Source organism: Dryobates pubescens, chromosome 2 (genome assembly GCF_014839835.1).
Source record: "Dryobates pubescens isolate bDryPub1 chromosome 2, bDryPub1.pri, whole genome shotgun sequence".
NCBI lineage: Eukaryota > Metazoa > Chordata > Aves > Piciformes > Picidae > Dryobates > Dryobates pubescens.
The window spans coordinates 18,159,897-18,186,269 of NC_071613.1; the positions used below are offsets into that span (position 1 = coordinate 18,159,897).

Here is a 26,373-nt window from a genome sequence, read left to right on the forward strand (position 1 = left end):
GTTGTGTTGTTTGCACAACTCATACGAGTGTGTTTATGAGAATACATTGCAAGTGGTCAGGTGGCTGAATGGAAATCTTGGTGCCAGAGCTCTTTGAAGCTGGTTCTTGGCATATCTTTTGAAAGCTGGACACTGGAACGGTGCTGCTGGCACCTTTGGACAAGGCTCCTGTTTTTACTAGCCCTTTCTTTCATGTTTGGTTAAGGATAAATGTGCAGGGCAAGGTAGGAGACAGAAGCTTGCACTAGCATGAGTAATTGTGCTTGTGGGATGGTGTTCTGGAGACAGGGTTCTTTCTCACATGCAATTTTCTTTTATTTTCCTAGAAGGTCAACATCTTAGAAGGTCCTAAGTAAGTAGTTGAGCTCAGGAGATGTAGTTTGCAGGAGGAAAATTAAAAGAAAGGCTCTTGTCACTTGCCTTTCATACTGAATTACAGTGTAGCATTCCCCATTCACACAAACTTAAAAGTAGTTGTGTGAGTAGTTGTTGTTCACCCCTTTAAATGTTGGTCATGGTTCTGCTGGGAAAAGTGGGAAAGCTTTGCCTTGTGACTTGAGGATCAAATTCATCAGGACATTCATACAAGATGGGACTCTCCCTCTCCTAAGTTAAGACCTGTGGTGATGATGGTTCCAGTGCTTTCCTGGGCAGCCTGTTTCAATGCTCAACCACTCTTTCAGTGAAGTTTTCCTAATATCCAGCCTAAGCCTCCCCTGTCCCTCCTTTCAGGTAACTGTAGAGAGCAAGAAGATCTCTGAGCCTCTCGTCCAGGTTAAAAAAGCCCAGTTCCCTCATAAGCTTTGTGCTCTAGGCCCTTTGCCAGCTCTCACCAAAATGAGATCCTTTTTTTTTCATCTGTTTTTGAAAGACTATTTTCTGTCCTAGTTTTGAGCCATGAGCTGCCCAGGGCAAAAGGACAGAGGATCTATTCCCCCTTCCAAAGAGTAAAATGAAAAATTCTCCACACTGTATAGGAAGCTTAAATGGAAATTCTGTTTACAAATACATACAACAGATATTCAGGTAGAAGGAATACAATCACAAATTAGGCTCAGTCCTTCACCTGGCACTACCAGACCAAAACCTTCCAAAGCCTTCCAGAAACCTCCCCCCAACCTCAGCCTCAGCAGGGCCAAGAGCAGGCCAAAACAACCCCCCCACACCTCCCACTTCCCAAAAGCAGACCTACTGCAGGCTTCACCAGGCCCTGTGGCATAGCTGGAGATTCCCTGCCAGCCAAGACCAAAAGCTCTCCCCCACAAAGATAAGGCCTGCACTATTCCTGAGACAGAGAGAGAAGAGAAAAAGGGAAAAAAATCAATTTTGCAGCCAGAATTGTAGGGATGCAGGACGTACAGCTATGAAATACATCTCCCAGTCTACCTCCTGGACACTCTGGCCCTCCTGGAGGGCTCTAACTTTGTGGTTCTTCAAGGCACCCACAGCCTCAAACTGCCACAATTATTTACTGTCCACTGTCATTTCTCCACTTTTCTGTAATTTAAGATGAAGTTGATTTACAAACTAACTGGAGGTTTCCTGAAGCTTACCAAAGGAAAGCTACTGGAGCATTGCTAAAGCTAGCATATATTCTTTGGGATTTGGGTTCCACTAATATTTCTATCAAGCACAAACCCCATTTTTCAAACAAACCTACAAGCTATCCAAGAAAGCACATTTAAGGACTTGGCTGTCCAAAAATACAGATTAGGGAATTTGGATCTATTGATAATCCTCAGTCTCTGTGGGTTGAGCAGATGTCAACAGCAAGCTTGCCTAAACACTCCATAAAATAGGTGCTGGGAAGCTGTGTTTATTTGTGAGTCCTGCTGTGTGCCCTTTGTCGGGTCTGAAAGTGAAATGCTGACATTTTGAGTCTCTCTGGGCAGGGATTATCTGTGGCCAAAGATTATAGAGACTAGGATTAGTGTGACAACGCAGCCTACATGATGGGGTTGGTTTTGTAATACTGCTGGAGCTTGAGCAGTGGATTGAAGCCTGACATTAATTGCTCCAAGTTCCTTACCCACATTTTGGAGTGGCTGCATGCATTGTCAGTCTGCTAGCCAAGGCTGTGATTGGAGATGGAGTTGGGATGATGGTTGGTGGCACTGGGAATCTCGGAACCAATTTATTGGCAGCCTTCCTGGGGTAGGGTTAGGGCTGATCCTGTTTCATTCCATGTTTGATTCTGTATTTTTGGGCAGAAGCAGTTTTCATATCTCTGCAAGATGTCGGGGTAGGATTACAGAAGGCGTGAAGTTTATGAGGAGCTGGCCAGGTTTCAGTGGAGATGAGCAGAGACTCATTCTCTTAGGTTTGGATGTTTAATTTTCTGATGCATGCACTTCCTGTGTAGGAAGGGGGTAGGGTGTGTAAAAAAGGATGTCATGGAGCAAGTGTGAATATTCTAGGCTGCCTAGCCTCAGAGAGAGAAATGTCTGCCTGTGCCAGCTGGCTTAAAGGCTTTGTTCTGAATTTTCACTGTGTAACTGGTCCATGTGAGCTGGAGTGCAGTTCTATGGAAGCTAAGGCTGACAGACACGGCTTATTCTTGAAATTTGCTAGGCACTGGGAAGACAGCTTGAGAGTGTGAATGCTTTCTGCTCAGTGCCTTGGTGGAGTGCTTTGTTCCACAAATTTTTATCTGAAAGGATGTAGGGATGCACCGGGGATAGAGCTGCAAAAGTAAAGGCCGGAGAAACAGAGGGATAGTTTCCATTTGACCCTCAGATACCTGCCTGTCCAGATTCAGAGATTCCAACCCCTCTGGACATTGTCATCCTGAGCAACCTGCTCCAGGTGACCCTGCTTTAGCACATGAGTTGGACTAACTGATCCCCAGGCGTCACTCCAATCTCCAAGTGCAAGGTCCTACGCCTGGGTTGGGCAATCCCAAGCACAAATACAGGCTGAGTGAGGAGTGCCTCAAGAGCAGTCTTGAGGAGAAGGGACTTGGGGGTGTCAGTTCATGGAAAAACTCAGCATGAGCCAGCAGTGGTCACTGGCAGCCCAGAAGGCAGCTGTGTGCCGGGCTGCATTCAAAGCAGTGAGAGCAGCAGGACAGGGAGGTGATTCTGCCACCCCGCTCTGCTCTCTCAGGTGAGACCCCACCTGGAGTAGTGTCCAGTATTGCTGCCCTCAGTATAAGAGGGACATGGAGCTGCTGGAGCAGGTCCAGAGGGTCACAAGGATGATCAGAGGGCTGAAAGAATTGGAGCTGTTCAGCCTGGAGATGAGAAGGCTCCAGGGAGACCTTGGAGCTACATTTCAATATCTGAAAGGGACCTACAGGAAGGCTGGAGAAGGACTGTTCAGAAGGGTTTGGAGGGATAGGACAAGGGCAATGGTTTGAAGCTGGAACAGGGCAGATTTAGGTTGGACATCAGGAGGAAGTTTTTACAATGAGTGTGGTGAAATACTGAACTGGCTGCCCAGGGATGTGGTTGAAGCCCTGTCCTTGGAGACATTAATGATCAGACTTGCGTGGCCTTGGGCAGCCTGCTCTAGTTGGAGATGTCCCTGCTGACTGCAGGGGAGTTGGACAAGATGCCCTTTGAAGGTCCCTTCCAACCCAGTACATTCCGTGAATCAGTGACTCTTAGAATCTGATCAAGTGCAACATTGTGACATATAAATGCAACACTTCTGTGTGAAGCAGAATTTGTGCAGTGTTCAAAACCTTGCTGTTCATGAAATGCCACCTTGATGCCTGGTAGTTTGAAGGTTGGTAAAGAATAAAGCTGTATGAGCAAGACACCGTTGCATGTGAAGTGAAAAACGTGGTGAGGTAGGTTTTGATTTTTGTCAGGGGATTTTTCTCCTTGTCTGAATTTGTCATTGCACCTAACAGAAGATGGAGAGGATAAGCTGAGGGTGGTTGCTCGATCTGTATCTGTAAATCTGACATGACTTTAAGTCTATCTCAGGTGACATTCTGTTTCCTAGCACCTTTAATTTAGTCTGAGAGACTGGGTGGCTTTTTCTTCCCCAAAGGTTGTGTTTTGTATTGCACAGTGATTTCAAAGGCACAGTTTGAAATGCTGCCCGTAAAAATGCAGGGATTGAAGTGATGCTCTCAGCGTTAAAGTAGCAGAATTGCAGCCTGGAAGAGAAGCTGACACTTTGAGAAGTGCTTGTCTTAAATATTTTTTCCCCTACAATTTCTTAAGAATATTTGAAATTATTCCTGGTATTTTGGGTCTTACCATGCTGCTTCTGTATTGGCCAAAACCCTTTCTGTTGCTGAGAATGTTGGTGAGTGTAGGGAGCAAGTACAGTCTTTGATGGCAGGCTCCTTCCAGCTTGTTTGTCCTGACTGGATTTATTGATGTGCTACCACTAATATTAATTATTCTCTATTCATAGATTCACAGAATGGTTTAGGTTGGAAGGGAACTTAAAGATCATCTACTTCCAGTCCCCTACCATGGGCAGGGATACCTTCTACTAGATCAGGTTGCTCAAGGTCCCATCCATCCTGGCCTTCAACTCCTCTAGGGAGGTGGCATCCACCACTTCCCTGGGCAACCTGTTCCAGTGTCTCAGCACCCTCACTGTAAAAAATTTCTTCCTAATCTCCAGTCTAAATCTGCTCTCCTCAGAGGTTGTAGACAGGCAGAGGTTGGTCTCTTCTCCCAGGCAACCAGTACCAGAACAAGAGGACACAGTCTCAGGCTGCGCCAGGGCGGGTTTAGGCTGGAGGTTAGGAGGAAGTTTTACACAGAGACAGTGATTGCCCATTGGAATGGGCTGCCTGGGGAGGTGGTGGGGTTGCCGTTGCTGGGGGTGTTCAGGAGGAGACTTGATAGGGTGCTTGGTTGCATGGTTTAGTTGTTTGGGTGGTGTTGGATGATAGGTTGGACACAATGATCTTGAAGTTCTCTTCCAACCTGGTTTTAGTCTAGTCTAGTCTATCACTGCAAGTCCTTGTAAAAAATGGGTCCCCAGCTTTCATGCAGGCCCCCTTCAGGGTTCCCCATGGCAGGGGGATTGGAACTAGATGATCTACAAGGGCTCCCCAGAGCCCTCTTTTCTCCAGGCTGAACAGCCCCAACTCTCAGTCTGTCCTCATAGGGGAGGTTCTTCAGCTCTTTGATGATCTCTGTGGCCTGCTGCAGCAGTTCCATGTCTCTATTATGCTGGGTGCACCAAAACTGGACACAGTACACCAGGTGGGGTCTCACAAGAGCGGAGTAGCAGAACCACCTTTCTTGTCCTGCTGCTTTTGATGTCACCTTCTAAAAAACAACATCAGAACTCCTTTGGATCTCTTCTAGTTCTGTTAAAGGAATTTCTAGGAGCCTTCATGAAATCATTGGGGGACAATTCATTTATGAGCATTCATCTATGCTTTGTGAAGCCCTCACGTAATGAAAAGTGACAGAAATACAATAAGGGAGAAAACATTTGCAGTCTGTTTTGCCTTTCTCAGATTTGCCCAGAGATAAACACTCTAACTGGTTTTTCATGGGGTGTTTCTTAAAATCTGTAAAAGGAAATGCCTCTTCTGAAGTGTATTTAAGTTACTGAATATCTTCTGGTCTGCTCAGAGTTTAGTACGAAGTTCCAAATATTTTCTTTGCTATAATTAACTGCTAGCCTTTTGCTCTGGATTGTACATAAAGAACAAAATTGCTGCTGCTCTCCCATCACTTTTTGTCCTGGAACAGCAGTTTTCAGTGGCTTGGCAACGTCAAATAGAATTTTATAGGCTTCAAGTGAGAGGTTGGTGAAGAACTCTGTGGATTTTCGGTTGCCTTTCCTTGGCAAGCCATAAATATCACAGACACATAAAAAAATCAGGAAAGCAACTAGCAATTACTTTAATGTATTGTTAATGACCTTTAGCTGGATTCGTAGGTCAGTTTCCAGCCTCTTGAAGATGAATCATATGTGAGCAAAAAAGTCTTGTGGCTCTTGCAATGGCAATAATGTGGGTTTCTGGAGAAACAACCTTTCTGCATTGGGTGCCATGTGCCAGGCAGAAGGATGCAGTGTGTTTCACCCTTCCTCTTTATCAAGGTGATGTGTCAGCTGGGGTCCTTTTACTTCAGGCTCAATATATCTCAAGTGATGGCCTTATCTGCATGTGTCAAATAAACTTTGACTCATTCCTCTCTCTTTCCTCTCCATTTTCCTCGCCCTTTACTGAGAGCTGTCTACCAAAGGTTATGTAGATGGGGGTGTTACAGCTTAAGGACTAAGTTTCCTGCCATAGAGATAAAGGTCGTCTGGGGGAGGCATGAGGTATCATAATTCTGTTATTCCATCCCATAATCCTGCACTCCCTATATAAGCAAACATCACAGGGTGTTCTTTCTTTCTCCCTCCTCTCTGCTCCTGGCATGTGGCTCCTGCTTTCTCTTTGGTTTGTGGGGCAGTGAGGCCTAGTGGGGGGCACTGAGGCCTGGTAGGCCTGTCCTGGGCAGGGGTGGTGTGTGGGGGGAAGGTTTTGACCTGGTTGAGGCATAGTGAGGCCTGGTGGGCCCAGGTGGAGAACTGGGCCGAGGCTGATGCTGATTTGTGTATTTCCTTTGTGCCTTTATATCTTTTGTACTTTTGGTTACTTTTGTAAATAGTATCTTCTGTTTAACCTCCAAATCTGTTTGAGTGCTTTTATTTACTCCTTTGGGATCAACTACTTTCACCCTGGGCAGCTCGTGGCTCAAACCAAGACAAGGCGATTTAGTTTTCTGGTACTTTCTGATGTGCTTCAGTCCCTTGGTTTATTTGATAAGCTTTGGATAGCAGCTACAGATACACTCCTCTACAAAGAAAATGTAATACCATTTACGTAGCACTTCAGATTTTCAGTGACACACAAATACAAGTATTCAAAAGCCTGATCCACTCAGTGTGCTAAATGAGTGCTAATGGAGAAATGACTTCCAGAACAACCCAGGATGTGAGTACTGACTGCAGTTTCTGTCATTTCTTTTTGCCACAGAATGCAGTAAGTATGACTCGTTTGCAGTGCTGGGGATTGATGCATGCCAAATCTTAACTTTCTCATCTAGAGCTATGCAAGTTTTGCAGCCTCTGATTGATAATTGCAGTTGGTGTGAGGGGCTGAGTTTGATGTGGCTGAGAAAGTTTGGTGATGATTTGGTTATGATTTTTGCTTTACCTAAAACTAAAATGATGCAAGTAATCTGTGCTACCTCAAATTTTCTAATCTGCTTGTGTGTTCTTAATCTCACTGAGCAACCACAGCCTTGATTTAAATATGTAAATTATTGCCTTTTTGTGACTAAGTTCCCCTTAGTCATAAAAATTCACTCACCATAACTTAAGCTTCACAGGGATTGTAGGGCAGACTTGACAGTGGAAAAAGCCATAGATGTTTATTCTGCAAATTTTCAGGCTTGCTAAAAACCCAAAGTGTTCTTCATGACTAGCAGTTAAGAAAAAAAGAGGGGTGGGGGGAAGGGGGCAGAGGCAGAAAGGAATGGGAGGTGGGGAGGGAACTCCACAACTCCAAACCCAAGAATGGGCATCCAGCAGCAAATCTTCAAAGTGACTCTCGATTGCAGTTACTTCTGCAGATGGAGCTCTTACAGTATGAACAACTCTTTGTGGCACTGGCATAAACCAATGGATGCTGCTGTTCCCTTCATTTATTTATTTTTCAAACTGGTCCTCAGAGCGGACCCCTGGCCTCCAAACTGCTCTCAGAGAATTACAGGGTTATAGGATGGTGGGGATTGGAAGGGACCTCTGGACACTATCTAGCCCAACCCCCCTGCCAGAGCAGGTTCCCCCAGAGCAGGTGGCACAGGATGGCGTCCAGGCAGGTTTTGAATGCCTCCAGAGATGGAAACTCCACAACCTCTCTGAACAGCCTGTTCCAGTGCTCTGTCACCCTCCAAGTAAAGAGGTTCTTCTTCATGCTTAGATGGAACTTCCTATGTTCAAATTTGTGCTCATGGAACCTCCTATGGTCAAATTTGTGCCCATTACCTCTTGTCCTGTCACTGGGCAGCACTGAAAAAGCCTGGCCCCACCCTTCGTACAACCACCCCTTAAGTATTTATAAGCATTGATGAGATCTCCCCACCTCAGTCTCTGGGCTAAAAAGTCCCAAGCCCCTCAGCATTTCTTCCTAGGAGAGATGTTCTAGGCCCCTAATCATCTTTGTAGCCCTTTGTTGTACTCTCTGAAACAGATCCTTGTCATTCATGAATTGGGAAACCCAGAACTAGAGGCAGTACTCTAGATGAGGCCTCACCATGACAGAGTAGAGAAGAAAAACCACTCATTTAAGCTATCAGAGATGAAGTGGTGAGCCACAGCTTTTGTGCTGCAGTCCTGACCCTGTTGGGGTTAGCAGGAAAACGTCAGTTGACCTGAGTGTGTGAGGGCTTTACCTCTGATATATAGGGGCTTGCTGCATCTGTCATTCCTGATGCTGACCTGTGTCCCTCTGGAAATGTGATGCCCTGCTCCTACAGCAGTCCTGCCATGGAGCTGTGATGGAGCAGAGTGCTATGTCTGCAGTCACTGAGCAGCCTTCCTGCTGCCCACCCCTGTTCTGGGGACAGCTCCCTTCCCCAGTCCCTCCCATAAAAAGCCACACACAGTTTTATATGAATTAGCCCTCAAGGGGTTTTTTTGAAGATAAAGTTCTTCTAATTTCCATCATTTCAGAAGGCAATTACATGAGCAGTTTGCTGGCAGGGGTCAGGTGGGTTGACCTCTGGAGCCAGTCATCTCTTAACCCAGGCTCAGCTGCAACCAGAAGAGCAGCTTGGGCCTCAGTCTGTACTGTAACAGGATACTTTATTGGCTACTAAGTGGAGAAAAGCTAATGCTGCTGTCACCATTTTATTTATCAGAACATGCAGGAGATGACATTTTACATCTGGAGACAAATTACGGCAAACTTCAGTGGCTCATTCCCTGACCACACAAATACTCTTATGACTTGTCCCAGGGAATCAAGAGGCATCATGACTGTAACCTATGGAGTTTTTGTCCCTCCCACTGAAGAGAGCACTAGGGCAGAATTTGATCTCAAATTTCCAGACTAATCCCAATCTCAATGAAATCCTGCTCCAGCCATCATGGCACAGAACTGGAAGGAGCAGTTACTGAAGCAGCTCATTGATGTGCAGCTGCTGCAGCAACTTGCTCCAGCTGAGTTCCAGGGTGTTTACACAACAGCAAATGCAAACATCTTTTATCTGACAGGACAACAGCTTTGAGCAATTCATTATCAACTACTGCAATGAGAAGCTGCAGCAGATCTTCATTGAACTTACCCTCAAAGAAGAGCAGGAGGAATACATCCGAGAGGTAATACTTGAATGGGTCTTCCCTTATCCCCCCCTCTTCCCATTGTCCCAATAAAGAAACCCAGATATGCATTCTGGAACCTATTCTCAGGGAACAGAGTCACTTTTTGACCACAAGCCTGGCATGGAGCATGTTTGTGTGGGGCTGCATGGTAGTTACATTAAGCAAAAAACAGTTGGTTTTGTTTGACATTATGAATTCCCCAGGTAAAAAACATCCCGTCTTTCATTCACTGGCAGCAATGACTGACAGTTCTGAGCAAGAACCAATTCCTTAGCAGACTAATACCCCTTTCCGCTGCTAGTGCCATTACCCTGCAGCCTGTGTTTTGGAATAGACAGTGGTGCCTGGGATACACCCCAGCAGCAGCCACAGCTAATCCCATTACAAAAGGGTATTGGGTGGCTGATAGAAAGATGGTAGATGCAGGACACTCCAAACAGAATTTTTACGTGTCGTTTTCTTTCAGTTAAGTATAGAAAGGAGCTGTGTGAGCTTTATGAGCTTCTTTTTTTGCTTTTTTTTTTTTCTTTCTTTCTTTTTTTGGAGCCTAGGCTCTGGTGTTTGATGTTGAGTGAACATCAGGTTAGAGTTGTATTAGGCTTTAGCAGTACAAGAGCTCACGCAAAACATCACCTGGCAGCTGTAGAAGCTGGTAGTGTCTGTGCTCAAACTGGACCATACCATTTTGCTGTAGAAACATTACAAATAAAGCTCCTGCCTTATCATCCTTGGGATGATAGGAAGTTTGGGCACGTCTTTGCTCTATCTGCATTCAGTGGTGAAACTCCTGAAACGTGATTACTGCAATTTGGTTCTTGATTGATCCTTCAAATGCTCGGAAAAAAAGTAAACTGCAAGAATGCAAATTAAGAATGAGATTAAGATTCCTTTTTCCAGCCCTTTGCCCTAGCTGTGTCACCTGCTGATGAACTGGCATCTCATCTGGAAATTTTATATTTGAAAGAATTAGGATATTAGGAATATCTGGACAACAGCCAGACTGGATTTTTCAGATGGTCTCATCTAAATTTAGCTTTCTTGCTTCCTCCCATATAAAAAACCCCAAACAAACAAACAAACAACAAAAAAAACAACAAACCCCAAGAAGTAAGAGCTTAGAAATTTTGCTCTGGGATGCTTGCAGTGAGATGTGCTGATGTCCTCGTGACCAGTGGGAGCGTGGGCAGAGGGGTGCTGGGGCGGGTGGTGGCGGGAGGGGACTGGCGAGGGGCCAGGGGAGTGCATGGGAAGCTGACATGGGTGGGGGAAAGGAATGGAGAGAGGGCTTGGCAGTCACTCAAGGACTGTCAGTTTGTGCAGATAGTGTTAGCTGTGCCTGGTTGTGTTTCTTTCTTAATGGATACAATGTTGGTAAGCAGATGGCATTAAATTTGAAAGTAATATAACCAGAGTATAATGTAAATTGCCTAGAGGAAAAGCTCCCTGGATTGTTTTCCTGCTCATACATTCATTTATTGTTTTTCCTTCTTACAGGGGATTGAGTGGACTCACATTGAGTATTTCAACAACGCTATCATTTGTGATCTAATAGAAAATGTAAGTTATGTGCAGGAATCTCTTTGAGTAGCTTTGTAACGCCTGGACAGAGTTTAGCCGGAAAGCCTGTGCGCATCCTCAAGCCCTCTCATGTTATACAACAAGCCGCTCATTGTATTAGTCACCTTATCTGGTGTGGGGAAAGTTTATTTCACAAAAATTACTCCTTTACATATGTTACTTTGTTAGAAATGTTCAGCAGCACCTAAACAAAACTCCCCAAGCAACTGTTGAATGTTCCCATTTGGTGGTGTTTTCAAGAGCAGCTATCACACGCTGCATTGTGGATAATGTCTCCTTTTGTGTGGAAGCCAGAAAACTCAATGCCCTGCTACCATGTGCTTTAGGTACAGAAAGTACTGGTACACACTGGCACAGATTACCCAGGGAGGTGGGAGAGGCCCCAGCCCTGGAAACATTGCAGTCTGCTTGGATGGGGCTCTGAGCAACCTGCTCTACTTGAGGATGTCCTTACTGAGGGGGAATTGGACTTACTGACCTTTAAAGGTCCCTTCCAACCAACCTAAAGCATTCTATGATTAACAAGAGGGCTTCTTAGGGACTTAGTGCAGCAAGAAAAATTAAGTTCCTTAACACCTGGAAAAAAATGGTTTTGATTAGGTCCATAAATTGTATTCTGGTTTTACTCATAAAATAACTAATTTCAGTGGAGTTGGAGTTCCTGCAGTCTGGGTAAATGACACACAATTCCAACATGAAATTCAAGATTCAGATTTCTGAAGCAGTCTTTCAAAAATGCAGATACTGAAAATCTGTTGGAAATGCAGATGAGAAGAGGCAACAATTTAATATGGCTTGAACAATATCTGTCTGGGTAGAAATGGGGACGAGAAGAAGAGTCAGCCTTTAAGATGACTTGAAGAACATTTGTCTGGGTCAAAATAGGATGAGGAGAAGAGGCAACTTTTAATATGGCTTGAACAATATCTGTCTTGGTAGAAATGGGGATGAGGAGAGGAGCCAACCTTTAAGATGGCTTGAACAACCTTTGTCTGGGTAGCAGAAGTTACACAGGAGGGAGCAAGTAGTCTCCTCTTTATGCCTCGATGGAAATGTAGTGGAAACAAAGAGTAAAGCTCTTGTCTTTACACTTCAGAACCAAACTGGAATCCTGGCCATGCTAGATGAAGAATGCCTGAGACCAGGAACTGTTACCGACGACACCTTCTTAGAGAAACTGAACCAAGTGTGTGCCACTCACCAGCATTTTGAGAGCAGGATGAGCAAGTGCTCCCGGTTCCTCAATGACACCACCTTGCCTCACAGCTGCTTCAGGATTCAGCATTACGCTGGCAAGGTACCTGGTGAAGCGGGGAGTAGGTGGTGTGTGGAAGGTGGTGTACTGCTATGAAGCTTAGGTTCGTAACAGAGGGAGGCTCTTTCATTAAATGGCATTACAGCAATGGAGGAGAAATACTGGAGTAATGAAACTTTGTGGCCAAGACCAATGGTATTCTGGAGTGCATAGAGTGTGACCATCAGGTTGAGGGAGGTTCTCCTACCCCTCTACTCTGCCCTGCTGAGGCCACATGTGCACTACTGTGTCCAGTTCTGGCCTCCTCAATTCAAGACAGGGAACTACTGGACACAGTCCAACAGAGACGCATGGAGATGCTGAGGGCTCTGGATCATTTCTTTTATGAGAAGAGGCTGAGAGACCTGGAAAAGAGCAGACTGAGGGGAGATCTTCTCAATGCATATAAATATCTAAAGAGCAGGGGTCATGAGGATGGAGCCCGGCTCTTTTTATTGGTGTCCAGTGATAGGACAAGGGGCACTGGCTACAAACTAGAACACAGGAGGTTTCATCTGAACTTGAGGAAAACCTCTGCTTTGATGGTGCTGGAGCCCTCAAACCAGGCTGCCCAGAGAGTTTGTGGAGTCTCCTTCTCTGGAGAGATTCCAAACCCACCTGGACACATGCCTGTGCATCCTGCATTAGCAGGGGCATTGGACTATATGGTCTCTAGAGATCCCTTCCGACCCCTGCATTCTGTGCTTCTGTGTGCTTCTGCAGTAGCTGATCCAAAAATCCAGACCTGTCTTTATATTTTCCATCTTAAGGCTGAAATCTGTAATTGGGGCTGGAAGGTTTTCAGGGATTGTGCTGCTCTAGCTGAAGTCAAGGGCAGTTCTCCTTTCATCAAAGGAGAAAGATGTCCCACATGCTTTGGTGGTGAACTGCTGGTCCTGCTGGGTCTCTGGAAATAAAAGTTGTTTGGAATGACAAAAATTCACACACGCATTTGAAGGCAAGCTATTTTGGAAGATGTGTTCTTTGTCACTGAGCTGAAGTCCTTAGTCATGTTGATGAGAAAGTGGAGTTTTGGTACGTTATGAGGTACTGAGTTTATTTTCACAGTCTGTGTGTTTAAACAGATGGAAGAGAAAGATACACAAGAGGGCTTGCAAATGTATTTGCTTTTTGCAGCGTAAGCAGAATGAATAAATAGAAGCCAGATAGCTTTTGATGTGTAATTCAGCACAACTTTTTGTTAATGAAAATCAAAATAATGAAATTTGTAACAAGACGACCATTTATTTTTAGAAGAAATGCAAAAGTAAATGTAGAGGTTGAAACTGTACCTCGTGTTTCAACCTGCCGAATTGTTGATTTCACAGAGAATATTTGGAAGGTGTTTCATTTTCCTAGCACTATTTAATGCTTCCTTAGTTTTTAACTTTTTCTTAGTCTTACCATTTTGAAGAGTTCAATCATTTATATTCATTCAAAACACCCATGAAAATCTCCTACTTTCAGCCATTTGTTAACTTTATCGTGGATTTGCCAAGGGGATTTTGTCATAGTGATTCTGCCCCTCTGCTCCTGTGACACCCCACCTGCAGTCCAGTGCTGGGACCCCCAGTATAAGAGGGCCATGGAGCTGCTGGAGCAGGTCCATAGGAGGCCACAAAGATGATCAGAGTGCCAGGGAGACCTTATAGCAGCCTTACAGTACCTGAAGGGGGCTACAAGAAAGCTGGGAAGGGACTTTTTACAAGGGCTTGTGCTACAGCAAGGGGGTATGGATTGAAACTTGAGGAGGGCAGACTGAGCCTGGATATTAGGAAGAAATTCTTTACAGCGAGGGTGGTGAGACACTGCAACAGGTTGCCCAAGGAGGTTGTGGATTGCCCCTCCCTGGAGTGGTCCAGGCCAGGTCAGATGAGGCCTTCAGCAACCTGACCTAGTAGGTGTCCCTGCCCATGGCAGGGGAGTTGGAACTTAGATGATCTTCAAGATCCCTCCCAATTTAAACCATTCTATGAATCTATGAATATAATCTGTTGGGGATTAATACTTTCAGCTCATTTTGAATTCTGACAACCGAAGAAATATCAAACTACCCCAGTACATTGAGGAGGACTGCAAACAGATTATGTCTTAGCAGGCAGTGAGGCTTTCACTTACCCAGCAGATCAGTCAGTTCATTTTTCCTGGTTTAGGAGGAATGTTGTTTTCCTTCCTCAGGTGAGAACATTTTGATAGGTGATCTCTTCCAGCCTTAGCGATACTGTGATACTGTGCTCTAGTTGCTGGACAACAAAAGTTTGATCCTCCTTTTATGAATCAGAGGCAAATCCATATGAACAGTTTTTTCAGTAGTGGCATTTACCACACCTGTCAGAAACAGACACACGTGCTGCAGACAAAAATGCTGCAAGAGCTGCCAATCTCTTGCTGTTGTGTAAAATACGGCTCTGTCAGTATTAGCTTGATTCAATACTCTGTGTATATAGTACCTCTCTACACAGAACTGAGGAATCATGAAGCTGCAGAATCTGTGTTACCAGCTGGTTGACTTGTCACAATTAATCCAACTAAATTCCCTACCCTCAAAAATTAAAAAAGCCAGTAGCAATCAGAGATCCACATCAAGTACCCCCTGATGCTGCTTGGGTCTCCAGCTGCAGGTCAGGGCTTTCCATTCATGCTTGTTGTTGTTGGACTATTTTCCTGGTAAAAGGCCTTTAAAACAACAGGCCCCTGAGGACTGCACAGATCTCTGCTTGCTGCTGTGTATCAAGAGGTGAGTTTTAGCTAGGCAAATGGTGTAAGCATTAGCACTTTGAAGGGATAGGGTGGGGTTTTTTTTGCAGCCAAACAAAAAGATTGTTTGGGAGTGTTGGCAAGCTGTGGTTATCAGTGTTAGCAGGGAAGAAGGGTTTTTCCCATTTCAGAAAACAGAATTGATCAGCACAAGGACCTGTTACTGTGACAAAAAAATTTCACTGTGAGGGTGACAGAAAGCTGGAACAGGCTGCCCAGGGGGGCTGTGGACTCTCCTTCTCTGGCAATATTCAAAACCTACCTGGATGCATTCCAATGTGATCTGACATAGGTGATCCTGCTCTGGCAGGGGGGTTGGACTCGGATGATCTTTTGAGGTCCCTTCCAATCCCTAACATTTTGTGATTCTGTGATCTTGATCAGGAGGCATGTTCATAGAAACTGTATCCAACAGAAAGCCTTACAAAATGATAGCTGAAAGGTCTTTTGTTTGTTTGTGATATTGAGAAAGGAGAAATTGATTTCTTAGGTTATAGTTCAAAACATGCTCTGACAAGACTTCTCTGTTGTTCAGGTGATGTACCAGGTGGAAGGATTTGTTGACAAAAATAACGATCTTCTGTACCGTGACCTCTCCCAAGCCATGTGGAAGGCAAATCACTCTCTTATCAAAGCATTGTTCCCTGAAGGGAACCCTGCTAAGATCAATCTAAAGAGACCACCAACAGCAGGTTCACAATTCAAGGCTTCAGTTGCTACCCTGATGAAAAATCTTCAGACCAAGAATCCCAACTATATCAGGTAAAGAGCCCTGTAGCACATCTTTGGTGGACTTGTGTGGTGAAGTGAAAATAAATCTTGATATTGAAGGAGAAGCAGCTATTAAAATCTCTTTTAAGCTCACAATAATAGGTGTTGGCACATATAAACGAGAGTCCCTGCTGGTTTCCCTTTCCAGATGCATCAAACCCAATGACAAAAAGGCTGCCCACATTTTCAACGATGCCCTGGTGTGCCACCAGATCCGCTACCTCGGCCTGCTGGAGAATGTGCGGGTCAGGAGGGCAGGCTATGCCTTCAGGCAGGCCTACGAGCCATGCCTGGAGAGGTACAAGATGCTGTGTAAGCAGACCTGGCCCCACTGGAGAGGGCCAGCCAGGTAGGGACATGGCAGTAATCTTCCCTGTCTTCTCCCAATGCCTGAAATGACTGTGTTGCACAGGTTCTCAATTAATTAGTTTTTCATTTAATGAACTTCTAAGTGAATTTAAAAGTCGGTCAGTGTGGCTCTAGCATTTTACCTGTATGTTGTTGCAGACTTTGGATGAGTTCATTTAGTGGGAAACCTGTCCTTTTTCAGGAGGCTAACAATGACAGGTCCCTGGCAAAGGAGATCTTTTAGTGATGAACTGACATGCTAATGCACAAGACTGCCTGTGAGCAAGGAGACCATGTTTGGTTTAGACTAAATTGCAGCCTTCACTGATTTGGGCCTGGAAGAAAGGGTAAGAGAGAGAGATGGTGGAGTGAAATCAAAATGAGTAGGAGGTCTAGAATGATCAGAAAGATACTTACCTTTAATGACCAACTACTTATCTTTAACACCCACCTCTGGCAGTGTAGGAACGCCCATTTCTTTGAAGACAGCCAGGTAATCTTCCTCAGTCCTTCCAAGAATAATTTTGCATAATGATTGTTGAACAGCTAGGAGATGATAGCTCTTGCAAATCAGAAGTATTAAATATGATTTTAAATTGCACAGCACTCACTAGTATTTTTACAGATTTACATCCTGGGTAGGCAAATCAGCTGCTTCTGAGCCTTTTTTTTACATGTGGCCACTGATAGCATGATTTAAATATTTCATATAGCCATTTGAGTTTCACGGAGCCCCAAACCCAATGGAACAGAATTCAGGTTGCCCCCTTTTCCCTTCTCCCCTTTCCCCCATGGGGAAAAGTTAGGCAGGAGAAGAAGGGGTAGACAGGAAATGGGAGTGGAATAAACATAACCCGGGGACCCCCTCCCCCAGGCTCAGGCTTTCCTGCCCATCTAGGTCCATCTGGAGTCTGCCCACCGTAGGGTCCACCCAAGGGGGTCAGGTTTCCCACCCACCCCCCAGCAGGCCTTAAACCACAACACTTTCATAGTAGGTTTATGTCTTTAGCTGCAATGTAAATCTTTAGGTTATCAGGAGGAATGGTGGGAGTGCAGTATTGATAACAAAAGCATTGTTGCAACCATCACAAAGATCTGTGCAGTTCCTCTCTATTCTTTCTTTGTTGAGGTTTGTAAAATGCAGTTTGCAGAGTGTGAAATAGGAGCACTGGTCAAACTCCTCAGTCTTTGTTTGACATGTTGAGGTTAGTGTGAGAGCCCTTCCCTGTCTCCTTTTTTAAATTTTTCCCTATACAAAGCCATTATGGATGTAAAAGGGGAAAAGTAGACCATTGCTGATGCTGTTAAATAAAAACTGCTCTTTTTCTCATCAAATTATTCTGAATCTTTGCAGTGGTTATTCTTGCCTTTAGCTAAACAACCAGCGAGCAAATAAGTTAGGTTTTCAATCTTCTTATGTCAAGCATCATTTATGTATTTAAAGTAAGCTTTCCTATACTTTCCAGAAATTAATCTGCAGAATGTAAAAATAGGAAGTGTTAGAGCTGGAGGCCATGTTTGTTAAGCTCATTTTCTTCTTATTAGGTCGGGAGTAGAGGTGCTTTTTAATGAATTGGAAATCCCCGAAGAAGAATTTTCCTTTGGTAGATCAAAGATATTCATCCGCAACCCAAGAACGGTAAGTGACAAATGTCCTCTGCAACACCAAGCTTTCTTCCACCAGCACAGCCTCTTCTGAACTGCATCACTCACTAGCTGCTCACTACAGAGTTTTCTAGAAACAGTGCTGCATAGTGTTAAAAAGGACACTTTTTTAATATTAGACTCATTCAAATTGGTGTGAAGCAAGGCTCTACAATAGCTGTCAAACTTGAGTTTAGTGTCACTTTCATTACACTGCCCTGTGACCCTGTATCTGCCACAAACCTTGTGGATTTACCTGCTTGTAGCTCTGGAGATCAATAAACCAAAAGGTGGCTGAAGGGGGGCTTCATTAAAGAAGAGATTTGCAATTGCTGTGCTTATGGTTGGTTGTTTTGTGTTTGTTTTTTTTCTGGTCTCTTCTCTCTTGCTGTTTTTCTTCCAATGTCAAACAAAACCCAACACCCAGCTCTTCAAACTGGAAGAGCTGAGAAAGCAGCGGCTGGAGGACTTGGCCACTCTAATTGAGAAGATTTATAGGGGCTGGAAGTGCCGCACGCGCTTCTTGTTGATGAAGAAAAGCCAGGTTGTGATTGCTTCCTGGTACAGGAGATATGCGGTAAGATACCGTCACTAAACATCGGGGTTCTGTACATCATTTAATACCTGGTCTTGTTCCATATAACCTCGAGATGGTATTTTTATAACCTTCATACAGTATTTTTCCTTGGTATTTATGGAGAAGAATTTCAATTTTAGGTTAGTATTTAAGTATCGAGCCTATAAATAAAGACCATTTTGTTTCTCTAGACCACTGTTAAGTGTTTACATGGTGCTTAAATGATTCAAAAGCTCGCCAGAGCCCTTTACCTCTGGGAGTGATGGATTTTGTGGCTCAGCTGGGAAAGAGTCTTTTCCATTTGGCTAAAATGCTGTGCTGCCTGGCACTCACAGTGCTTCCAAAACATATGGAAAACGTGTGAAAGACATTCAGTAATATACATAATGACTGAACTCCGTGGAATTTGGTCATTCCTGAGGGGGTTTGTGTTGTTCCCTTATTTGGAACCATTGCATCTGAAGCTTGAGAATGCTACTTGGGAGGATCTCAGGGATTTATTTTAATTATAGTGCATAAGGCTCGTTATTGATACAGTTCTAAAGCAGCTTCAAACCTGCTCTTAAACTGTGTCATGAACAACCCTGACATGACTGCTCCACATGTTTTCGTCAGCTGTAAATAAATGTGACATAAAAGCAATAAATCTTTTTTCCTTTGTCATACAAGTTTGAAAACAATTCTTAAGCATCTGAGGTGCATTTTGTTACTGTGTGCATATCAGAAAGCTTGATAAAATACATGATGAGTAATGAAAGCATCTTTTTAAACTGCAGATTGCAGAACTGACAGCCACTATTTGACGAGCGCTTGTGTTTATCATCTCGAAAGCCAGTAGTGTTTGGTTCAGTTATTGTGGATAATTAGAGAGGAGTGTGCATCATTTGGAAAATATATGAATAAATGTGCTTTTGTTTTCGCTGCAAAAGCTCTTCCTTCTGAACTTTGGTGATTGAAGCTGCTGCTTCTGCAAAGAGCAGCATTACAGAATTGCAATGTGCCCATGTGGCTTCATTCTGATCTCTGAATTAAACATGGAGTTACCACAGCTAGAAGAGAACAACTCTTAGCAGGAAGAATTCAAAATAAATGTGTGACCATGCTCACATCCTTGGTTTGCTAGTGAAGGATGGCAGCAGTTGTCTTTGAATGCAGGATGATGACAACGCACTCAGAGTTACTTAGTAGTGACAATAGAGCTGTTTCCCCACCTCTTCATCTAGGTGGAGAGCACCGTTCTGCTAACCCAACATGACTGTTAAGCATTGTCATTTAGAATTGGTTTGGTTAGAAAAGACCTTTAAAGTCCTTGAGTCCAACTGTCAGCCCAACACCACCATGGCCATTAAACCATGTCCCAGTGGTCTTTTGAACACCTCCAGCGATGCTGACTTTGCCACCTCTATGGTTCCAGGGCTTGACCACTCTTCAAAGAAATGTATCCTGGTATTCAATCTAAAGCTCCTCTGGTGCAACTTGAAGCCATTTCCTCTTGTGCTATTGCTATTTATTTAGGAGAAGAGGAGGTTTTGCAAGGAAACCTTTGCATGAACATAGCTTTTTGCCAATAGCTTGTGCTGGAGGCTTGGCTAAACACAGAACTTGCTTTGCAAGGCATGATGGACGTTATATGAATGTGGCCTAGAGGGCATTCTGTTCAGCTTACTCATAGAGGTGTTCACTGTAATGGATTAGGCTCTGTGAAATCTAAAAGCCTTGTTGCAAAGTCTGGCAACTGTTGTTCACTTAAGTATTACACTAACCGCTGCCCCACTGGAGAAATGAGAGTTTTAGATGGAAAATGCTCAGCTTCCAAGAAATTCATTGTTCAAACTGACATACCTGGATAATACTCCAGCATGTCATTCAGGAATCCGTGGGGTTTCTCTTTTCCTAACTTGCCAGCATTTGGTATTACAAAGGGACTGGGGGAATAGGAACAGCACAAGTCTAATGAAAAGAGGGTAAAAAGCTTAGCCAACAAACCTGAGCATTTGTGGCTGTTTGTGAGCCACTGTGTGGGTGGGAAAGATAAAGAAAGCTGTTACTGTTAGTATTTAATCCATGTCACTTTTGTGCTGCTGACCATGAACTTAGTGTTTCTGTAAACAGAGTGACATTGTCTGTGCAGCATTGGTGATGCTCTTTATTTCCTCTCCAGCTGAACCCAGACTCCACTCTGATCAGCTTGGTCCTTTTTAGTGCTTGTATCCCTAGTCATATTTCCGACTGTTACCGCAGAAAGTTGTATTTTACAGCATTTTACACTTGCACTTCTCTGCTCTAAGCATCACACAATTGTTTTTTCCCATGCAGCAACAAAAAAAATACCAGAAGATAAAGAGTTCGGCTATTATAGTCCAGTCTTACATCAGAGGATGGAAGGTGAGTTTCCTGTTAGTGCAGCTGTGTTTGCATGGTGAGGTAAGGAGCAGGTCAAAAACCACATTCCAGGTGTGCTTAGCATGGACTTCCACGTCCATCAAGCTGTGGCTGTTATGCATGTGTTGCTACTGATGAGGTGAGTTTGGGACATCTCATGCAGCCTGGACTACAAATACTGGTAAATGATCTGGGTGCAAGGCTGGGACCACACTGAACTACTGGCTTACCCTTGGAGGTGTCTTCTGCCAGAGAATTTGGAGAGAGGTACCCTCTGTACATGGGCTGGAATGTGAGTGAGTGGGTTTGGAGTTCAGAGCAGACCAAGGTCTGCTCCAGAGCCTGGGACTCTGCCACTGGGTTTGTGAGAACTGTAAGAAACAAGTTGTGGTTGGTGGTTGTTTTATGGTTAACAGGATTCTCAAAGAATGAGGATTGAAAGCAACCTTAAAAGCAAGAGTTTGGGTCACCTGGGGCAGTATGTTACTTGGGTTAGGTCTCCAGTTCTCAGTGTGCTAATCAGGGGCTGTGAAAGTTGGCTGTACTCAACTTGTTGAATCAGTACTTTGTTACTCTCTGCTTGTCCTCTGCCTCTGTTTGCTGCAACTTTTCCACTTCTCTGGGAGGTTTGTCCGTCATGAAGGGATAATCCTGCAGCCATAGTAGAGACTTAAGGAGAGATGCTGTAAAAATGAGGCTAACAGCTCACATGAAGGTAGCCACAATATTAAAGCAACTACTGTTGTCCACCTTTAGCACAAGTGTCCCTGGGCTCCTCTATTTTCTTACTAACTTTTCTCTACACCACTAAATATGGCCTTCTACTCTGTTTAGAGAGGAAACAACTGCTTTGAATTTTATAGTCAGGTCCCTTCCTGCCAGACAGGGAAGGAAAGGGCTGCAGTTACTAGCTGTAAATGTAAACAGCCCTAACCTGCCCACAAGGTTTTAAGTTTGCCAGCAATAAGCCAGCATAATTTGATTGTACTTTTTCTCCCTTGATTTTTATTTCTTTATTTTGCTTAAATGAATTAATAATATCTTTCCAGTTCTGTCTGGGAGTCCTTCATGGCTTTTCCCACAAGCATCATCTGAAGCAAACTGGGTAAAAGCACCATCTCATCCTGAGTTATGGTTTGCCATTTCCTTGGATCACAGCAACTTTTTTTCACAGATGCTCATGTCAGGAAATCCAGCTTTCAGTGAAAAGGGCACTGTCATAGTTTGGCTGCAGAGTCTGCCTCAGTTTACCTTCTGAACCCACACAAGGTGTTTCCCAAGAACTTGCTTCTTCTGGGCATCAGTTAGAGACCAGTGCTGTGTAGGGCTATGTTGGACTGTTGGGCATCAGAACAGTTATCTCAGGTGATGCAGCAAATCAGGGAGAAAACTAAAACATTGAACTAGGATCGTCTGACCTACCCATCCCAAGTTCTCCAATCCTTCTGCCCAGAATCCTCTGTGGAACGGCAGGTGTTACGCTGTGCAGCACTGGTGAATTTATTTGTGTGGTCTTTAGAGGCATTGTTTTGTGGGGTTGCCTGCATTTACAGCTTGCAGTGTCGTAGTTTAAAATCATCAAGAAAATACTATTATTTGTTGGAATAAAATAATGCTTTCAATTGTTTCCAGGCACGGAAACTTCTTAGGGAGCTTAAGCATCAGAGGCGTTGTAATGAGGCTGCCACAATCATTGCTGCTTATTGGCATGGTACCCAGGTAAGAAAATGACAACTAATTGTGCACTTCATTGTTCCTACATAGAATGAAGAAGGTCCTTCAGGATAAAGTTCTCTGGGAATATTTTCAGTGGCTTAAACTGCTGATTTTTACTTCTTTTATGTTCCTCTCTGCTGCTAATGTGGTTTTGCTGGTGCAGTCTGGGAAGCTGGGACATGCTTTAGTATTTGCTGTTTGTAGTGACCGGTTTCTTTCTCTCTTCCTTGCACCACTGGGAACTCGCAGTAACCTTTTCTTCCCTAAGCTTTTCTATATCCCCTTTTCAAATGCATCACAGGCGCGAAGGGAACTGAGACGACTGAAGGAGGAGGCTAGAAATAAACATGCTATTGCTGTTATTTGGGCTTTCTGGCTTGGATATAAGGTACTCCATGTGCACATATCACATGCCCCCCCTCATTACCCAACAGTATCAACCATTTAATCAGTAGTGAATAGTGAGAATGAATGACTAATACAATTGACTTTAAAACAATAGAGCATGATCATTGTTTCCTTCCTCCCGTTTCCATCCATGCCACACTTCATAAGCCTGCCAACATTTTGTATGCCAGTTTTATTGTAGAGTAGGTAACTCTTTGCATGGCAACCAAGTAGTGATCTGCACTAATGAGTCGTTAAGACTTGATTAAAAATGACTAGACCACAGTAGTCTCAAATTAGGACATGTATTGGAGTACATGTAAATGTGCAAAGCATGATGTGGAGGGGGAGAGAAGGTTGGGGGTTCTTGGTGTGTTGTCTCCCCCACCCTCAACAAGTGCTTTCAATGACACTCTCTCAGTGATCCAACTGAGGATTTCACCAGGCTGTATGTTCTGCATCCTGGGCAGTCTTCCTTTACAAGTTCAAACCAATGCTATTTGATCTTACTAAATTTTAGTTTGAATTGGTTTCATTGGATTCATTTCTTTTCATTCTGGCTGTGCTTTGAACCAGTATGAAAAATTGAGTAAGTACAAGTAAAGCACAGTTTTATGACCTTATCTTTGAGCAGAAAATGATGTTAGTTTGCAATTCTAAACTTACAGCCCTAGAAAAATCCCAGGAATTCCAGCATCAGCTGTTTGTTTTCAGAAGCAAAGTCCCACTGAAAGATTCTTGCTAATCCCCAGCCTGTAGTTGTGGGGTATGTGAACATTTGAAATGCTGTTCAGTAGAGGTCAAAACCCTATTGGTTTCAATTAATACATTTGAAATGTAGCTGAAAACCATATTCAGCAAAGATATTAAGTTTAAAACATTTTCCAGTTATCATTTAGGTTGGATGGGTGGGGATGGGGTGGGAGAGTTGTCATAATACCTTGCCAACTAGATGGAGAAACATGCTCAAATTACATCTGGAGTATTAATGCTGGGTTTGACCTTTGCTATTTTGATATCAATCCACAAGATTTCTAATGAAACAGCAGCCCTGGGAATACAAACAAACATGTACAGAATGTCCCTCCTGCTAGGGAGGCTTTGGACCTTTTAAGTTCTAGCTTGCTGTTTAGCCAGCTATGTAATTTGACAGACAAACCATTTCCTCTACATTTGTTCAACAGCAATACAGTGGTAATTTGTTTCCTCTTTATGTTCCTGCCAGTAAAGCAATTGCTCAGTCCTGCAGAAGTGATATTAACTTTCCTAGGTTTAAGATGTTGTTTAGAATTAAAGACACATCCAGAATGCAAAACTGTTCATTGTGTTACAGCTCCTTATTTGTGTATTTCATAGATTTGGAACATTTTTAATGCATTTTAATGGCTACTTTTACCAATTGGTTCACAAAAAATGCCTCCTGCTTCTTAAAATATTTTAAGTAGTTGAAGTGTAAAATACCCATTAAAAGATAATCATCTGAATTAAGGTGAAAAGAAATAATTTCAGCTATCTGCTGAGAGATAAAACTTGTTATGTTTTATCTTTTTCCCAGGGAATATTTAAAAGAAAAGCTTCTGAAAGTTATCATTTCCTTCCTTTTCACAAGACAGACAAATCCCTAGCCTGGCAGAGCCCTTGCTTTTTACAGCAGATGAGTGAAAACATAATCTTTGAGAGCATACATCTGCCACAAATTAACCTTTCCAGCTCCATCAGAACAATTGAACTGGCATGGACTGGAGCTGCTGTTGCACAGGTCTGGCACCATGCCACTTGCCAAATGCAGATGTGTGGCTAGAGGTGCTGTAACTGATCCTAGAACACTGAAATGCTTTGCTTTACTTGACTTTTGTCATGAGATAATGAATTAACAAATGTCCTGTTACCTCCTAAAATGTGAGAGTCTGTTAAACTGCCTTCACACACTTTTGTGTTTGGAATACTTGGCGAATTGCTTCCCTAAAACAGGAATGATTGATGAAATGCAGATAGTGCCTATCCCTCTGTACATGAGGAAGGTTTGGGGAATTTACCCCTTCATTCCATAAAGACAGAATTTACCAGGCTGGACAGTTTTGTTCCAAGTACATAAAGATCAAAATGAAAAATAACCTCTGGAAGAAAAGCACTCAATACAGTGTAATTTAGGTAATCCTGCTTTGGCATGGGGCTTGGACTCAGTGATCTCTACAGGTCCCTTTCAACCTCCTACCATTCTATGATTACATCCAGAGTTCCAGCATTGATTCTGTTCTGCCTAGGCACTCTCCCATGGAAGAATTTATTAGATAGTGAAATTTTATTAAGTCCTGACTTTCATACTGATCATTTTGGTCGTGCAGATGCAGCAAAGTTCGCTATGAAAATCAAGTTATGAGTTACCACTGCAAGAAGAGAGGATGGAAACACTGACAGCCAGTAACTCTTCTCTCTACAGCCCACTGAGGCAGCAATGGAGGGTTTTTTCCCACTAATTGTGAGCAATTTTGTCCACCAATTCAGAGAATCATAGAATTTTGGTTGAAAAAGACCTTTAAGATCATCGAGTCCAACTGTGATCTAACTCTACCAATTGTGGTGCTAAACCATGTCCCTCAGCACCACATCTCTGCCTCTTAGAAACACCTCCAGGGATGGGGACGCTGACATGTTTGGTTTTAAATGTTAAACTCTGTGCTTCCATCTTCCTGTGTCTCTGTTATAAGTCAGCTGTTCTGTTTGGGAGAAACCTTTTCCTGGTGGTTGTGCTTTCTGCATCGGGCTGTCTCTTTTGTTCACTATCTAAACCTTTTAGGCTCGAAGGGAATTGAAACGCTTGAAGGAGGAGGCTAGGCGTAAGCATGCTGTTGCAGTCATTTGGGCTTACTGGCTTGGACTGAAGGTACTTTCTCAAACACTAACAATAAACCAGCATATGTGAGCTCACTAAGAGGGATGACTTTGACACAGAATTCCATTGCTAAATGTTGTTTTATGGACTTCACTGAAAAATTCATTCACAGCAACATTTCGGTGGTTTTGTCATGGCAGGAATTTCAGTTTTCAAGTGACAGATGAATGTCAGATTAAAGGGTCTCTACCATGGTGATGGAATAAAAAACCTGACCTACACTGGCAAAGAACCTACCCGAAAAGATTACAAGGATGTATTTTCTTCTTGTGACTTCTGCTTATTGGATTGGGAAGCAGGCTGGACCTGTTTGATTTTTCATTGCTGCTCACATTAGACACCTGACCCCAAGTGTTGAGGGCATGATGGTAAAGCTAATGATGATGTCTTGTTTCTTCCATCGAGCTCTTTTGGGGGCATGCAGTTACCTGTGGCTTGTGGTAGCCATGAATTCCCAGAAAAACTGATATGTACAAGAGGCTTTTGTATTCTGTTCTTTGCTTTCAAGGACTGGTTGGCAAAAGAAAACACTTAGTAATCTGGAAAAATGCAGGTCTGCTCTGTAAGTAGATGATGAAAATGGCATCTTGAGATGTTTCAGGGCTGTGGTCAAATGATTTCCATAACAGAGTTTTCAGGGATACTTCTACAGATGCAGCTCGGAAGAGCATTGAAAATCTGAACAAGTTTTGGTTGGCTGTGTGTCACTGGTGCTGATAGGGA

The 26,373-nt window shown here is 43.5% G+C and overlaps 1 protein-coding gene across 3 annotated transcripts in view; it reads left to right on the forward strand.

Annotated features, from left to right (window-relative positions):
* The window catches only part of MYO1B (myosin IB), a 147,216-nt gene that overhangs the window by 105,202 nt on the left and 15,641 nt on the right, over positions 1-26,373 (forward strand). The window contains exons 14-24 of one of the 3 annotated variants that reach the window (XM_054171309.1): positions 9,196-9,300; positions 10,798-10,860; positions 11,978-12,178; positions 15,468-15,694; positions 15,852-16,052; positions 17,597-17,690; positions 18,123-18,272; positions 20,589-20,657; positions 22,287-22,373; positions 22,672-22,758; positions 25,555-25,641. In XM_054171309.1, coding sequence (XP_054027284.1) covers positions 9,196-9,300; positions 10,798-10,860; positions 11,978-12,178; positions 15,468-15,694; positions 15,852-16,052; positions 17,597-17,690; positions 18,123-18,272; positions 20,589-20,657; positions 22,287-22,373; positions 22,672-22,758; positions 25,555-25,641 — 1,371 coding nt within the window. The remainder of the gene's footprint in view (positions 1-9,195; positions 9,301-10,797; positions 10,861-11,977; positions 12,179-15,467; positions 15,695-15,851; positions 16,053-17,596; positions 17,691-18,122; positions 18,273-20,588; positions 20,658-22,286; positions 22,374-22,671; positions 22,759-25,554; positions 25,642-26,373) is intronic. The other 2 variants (XM_054171315.1, XM_054171324.1) reach the window with 2 other exon arrangements.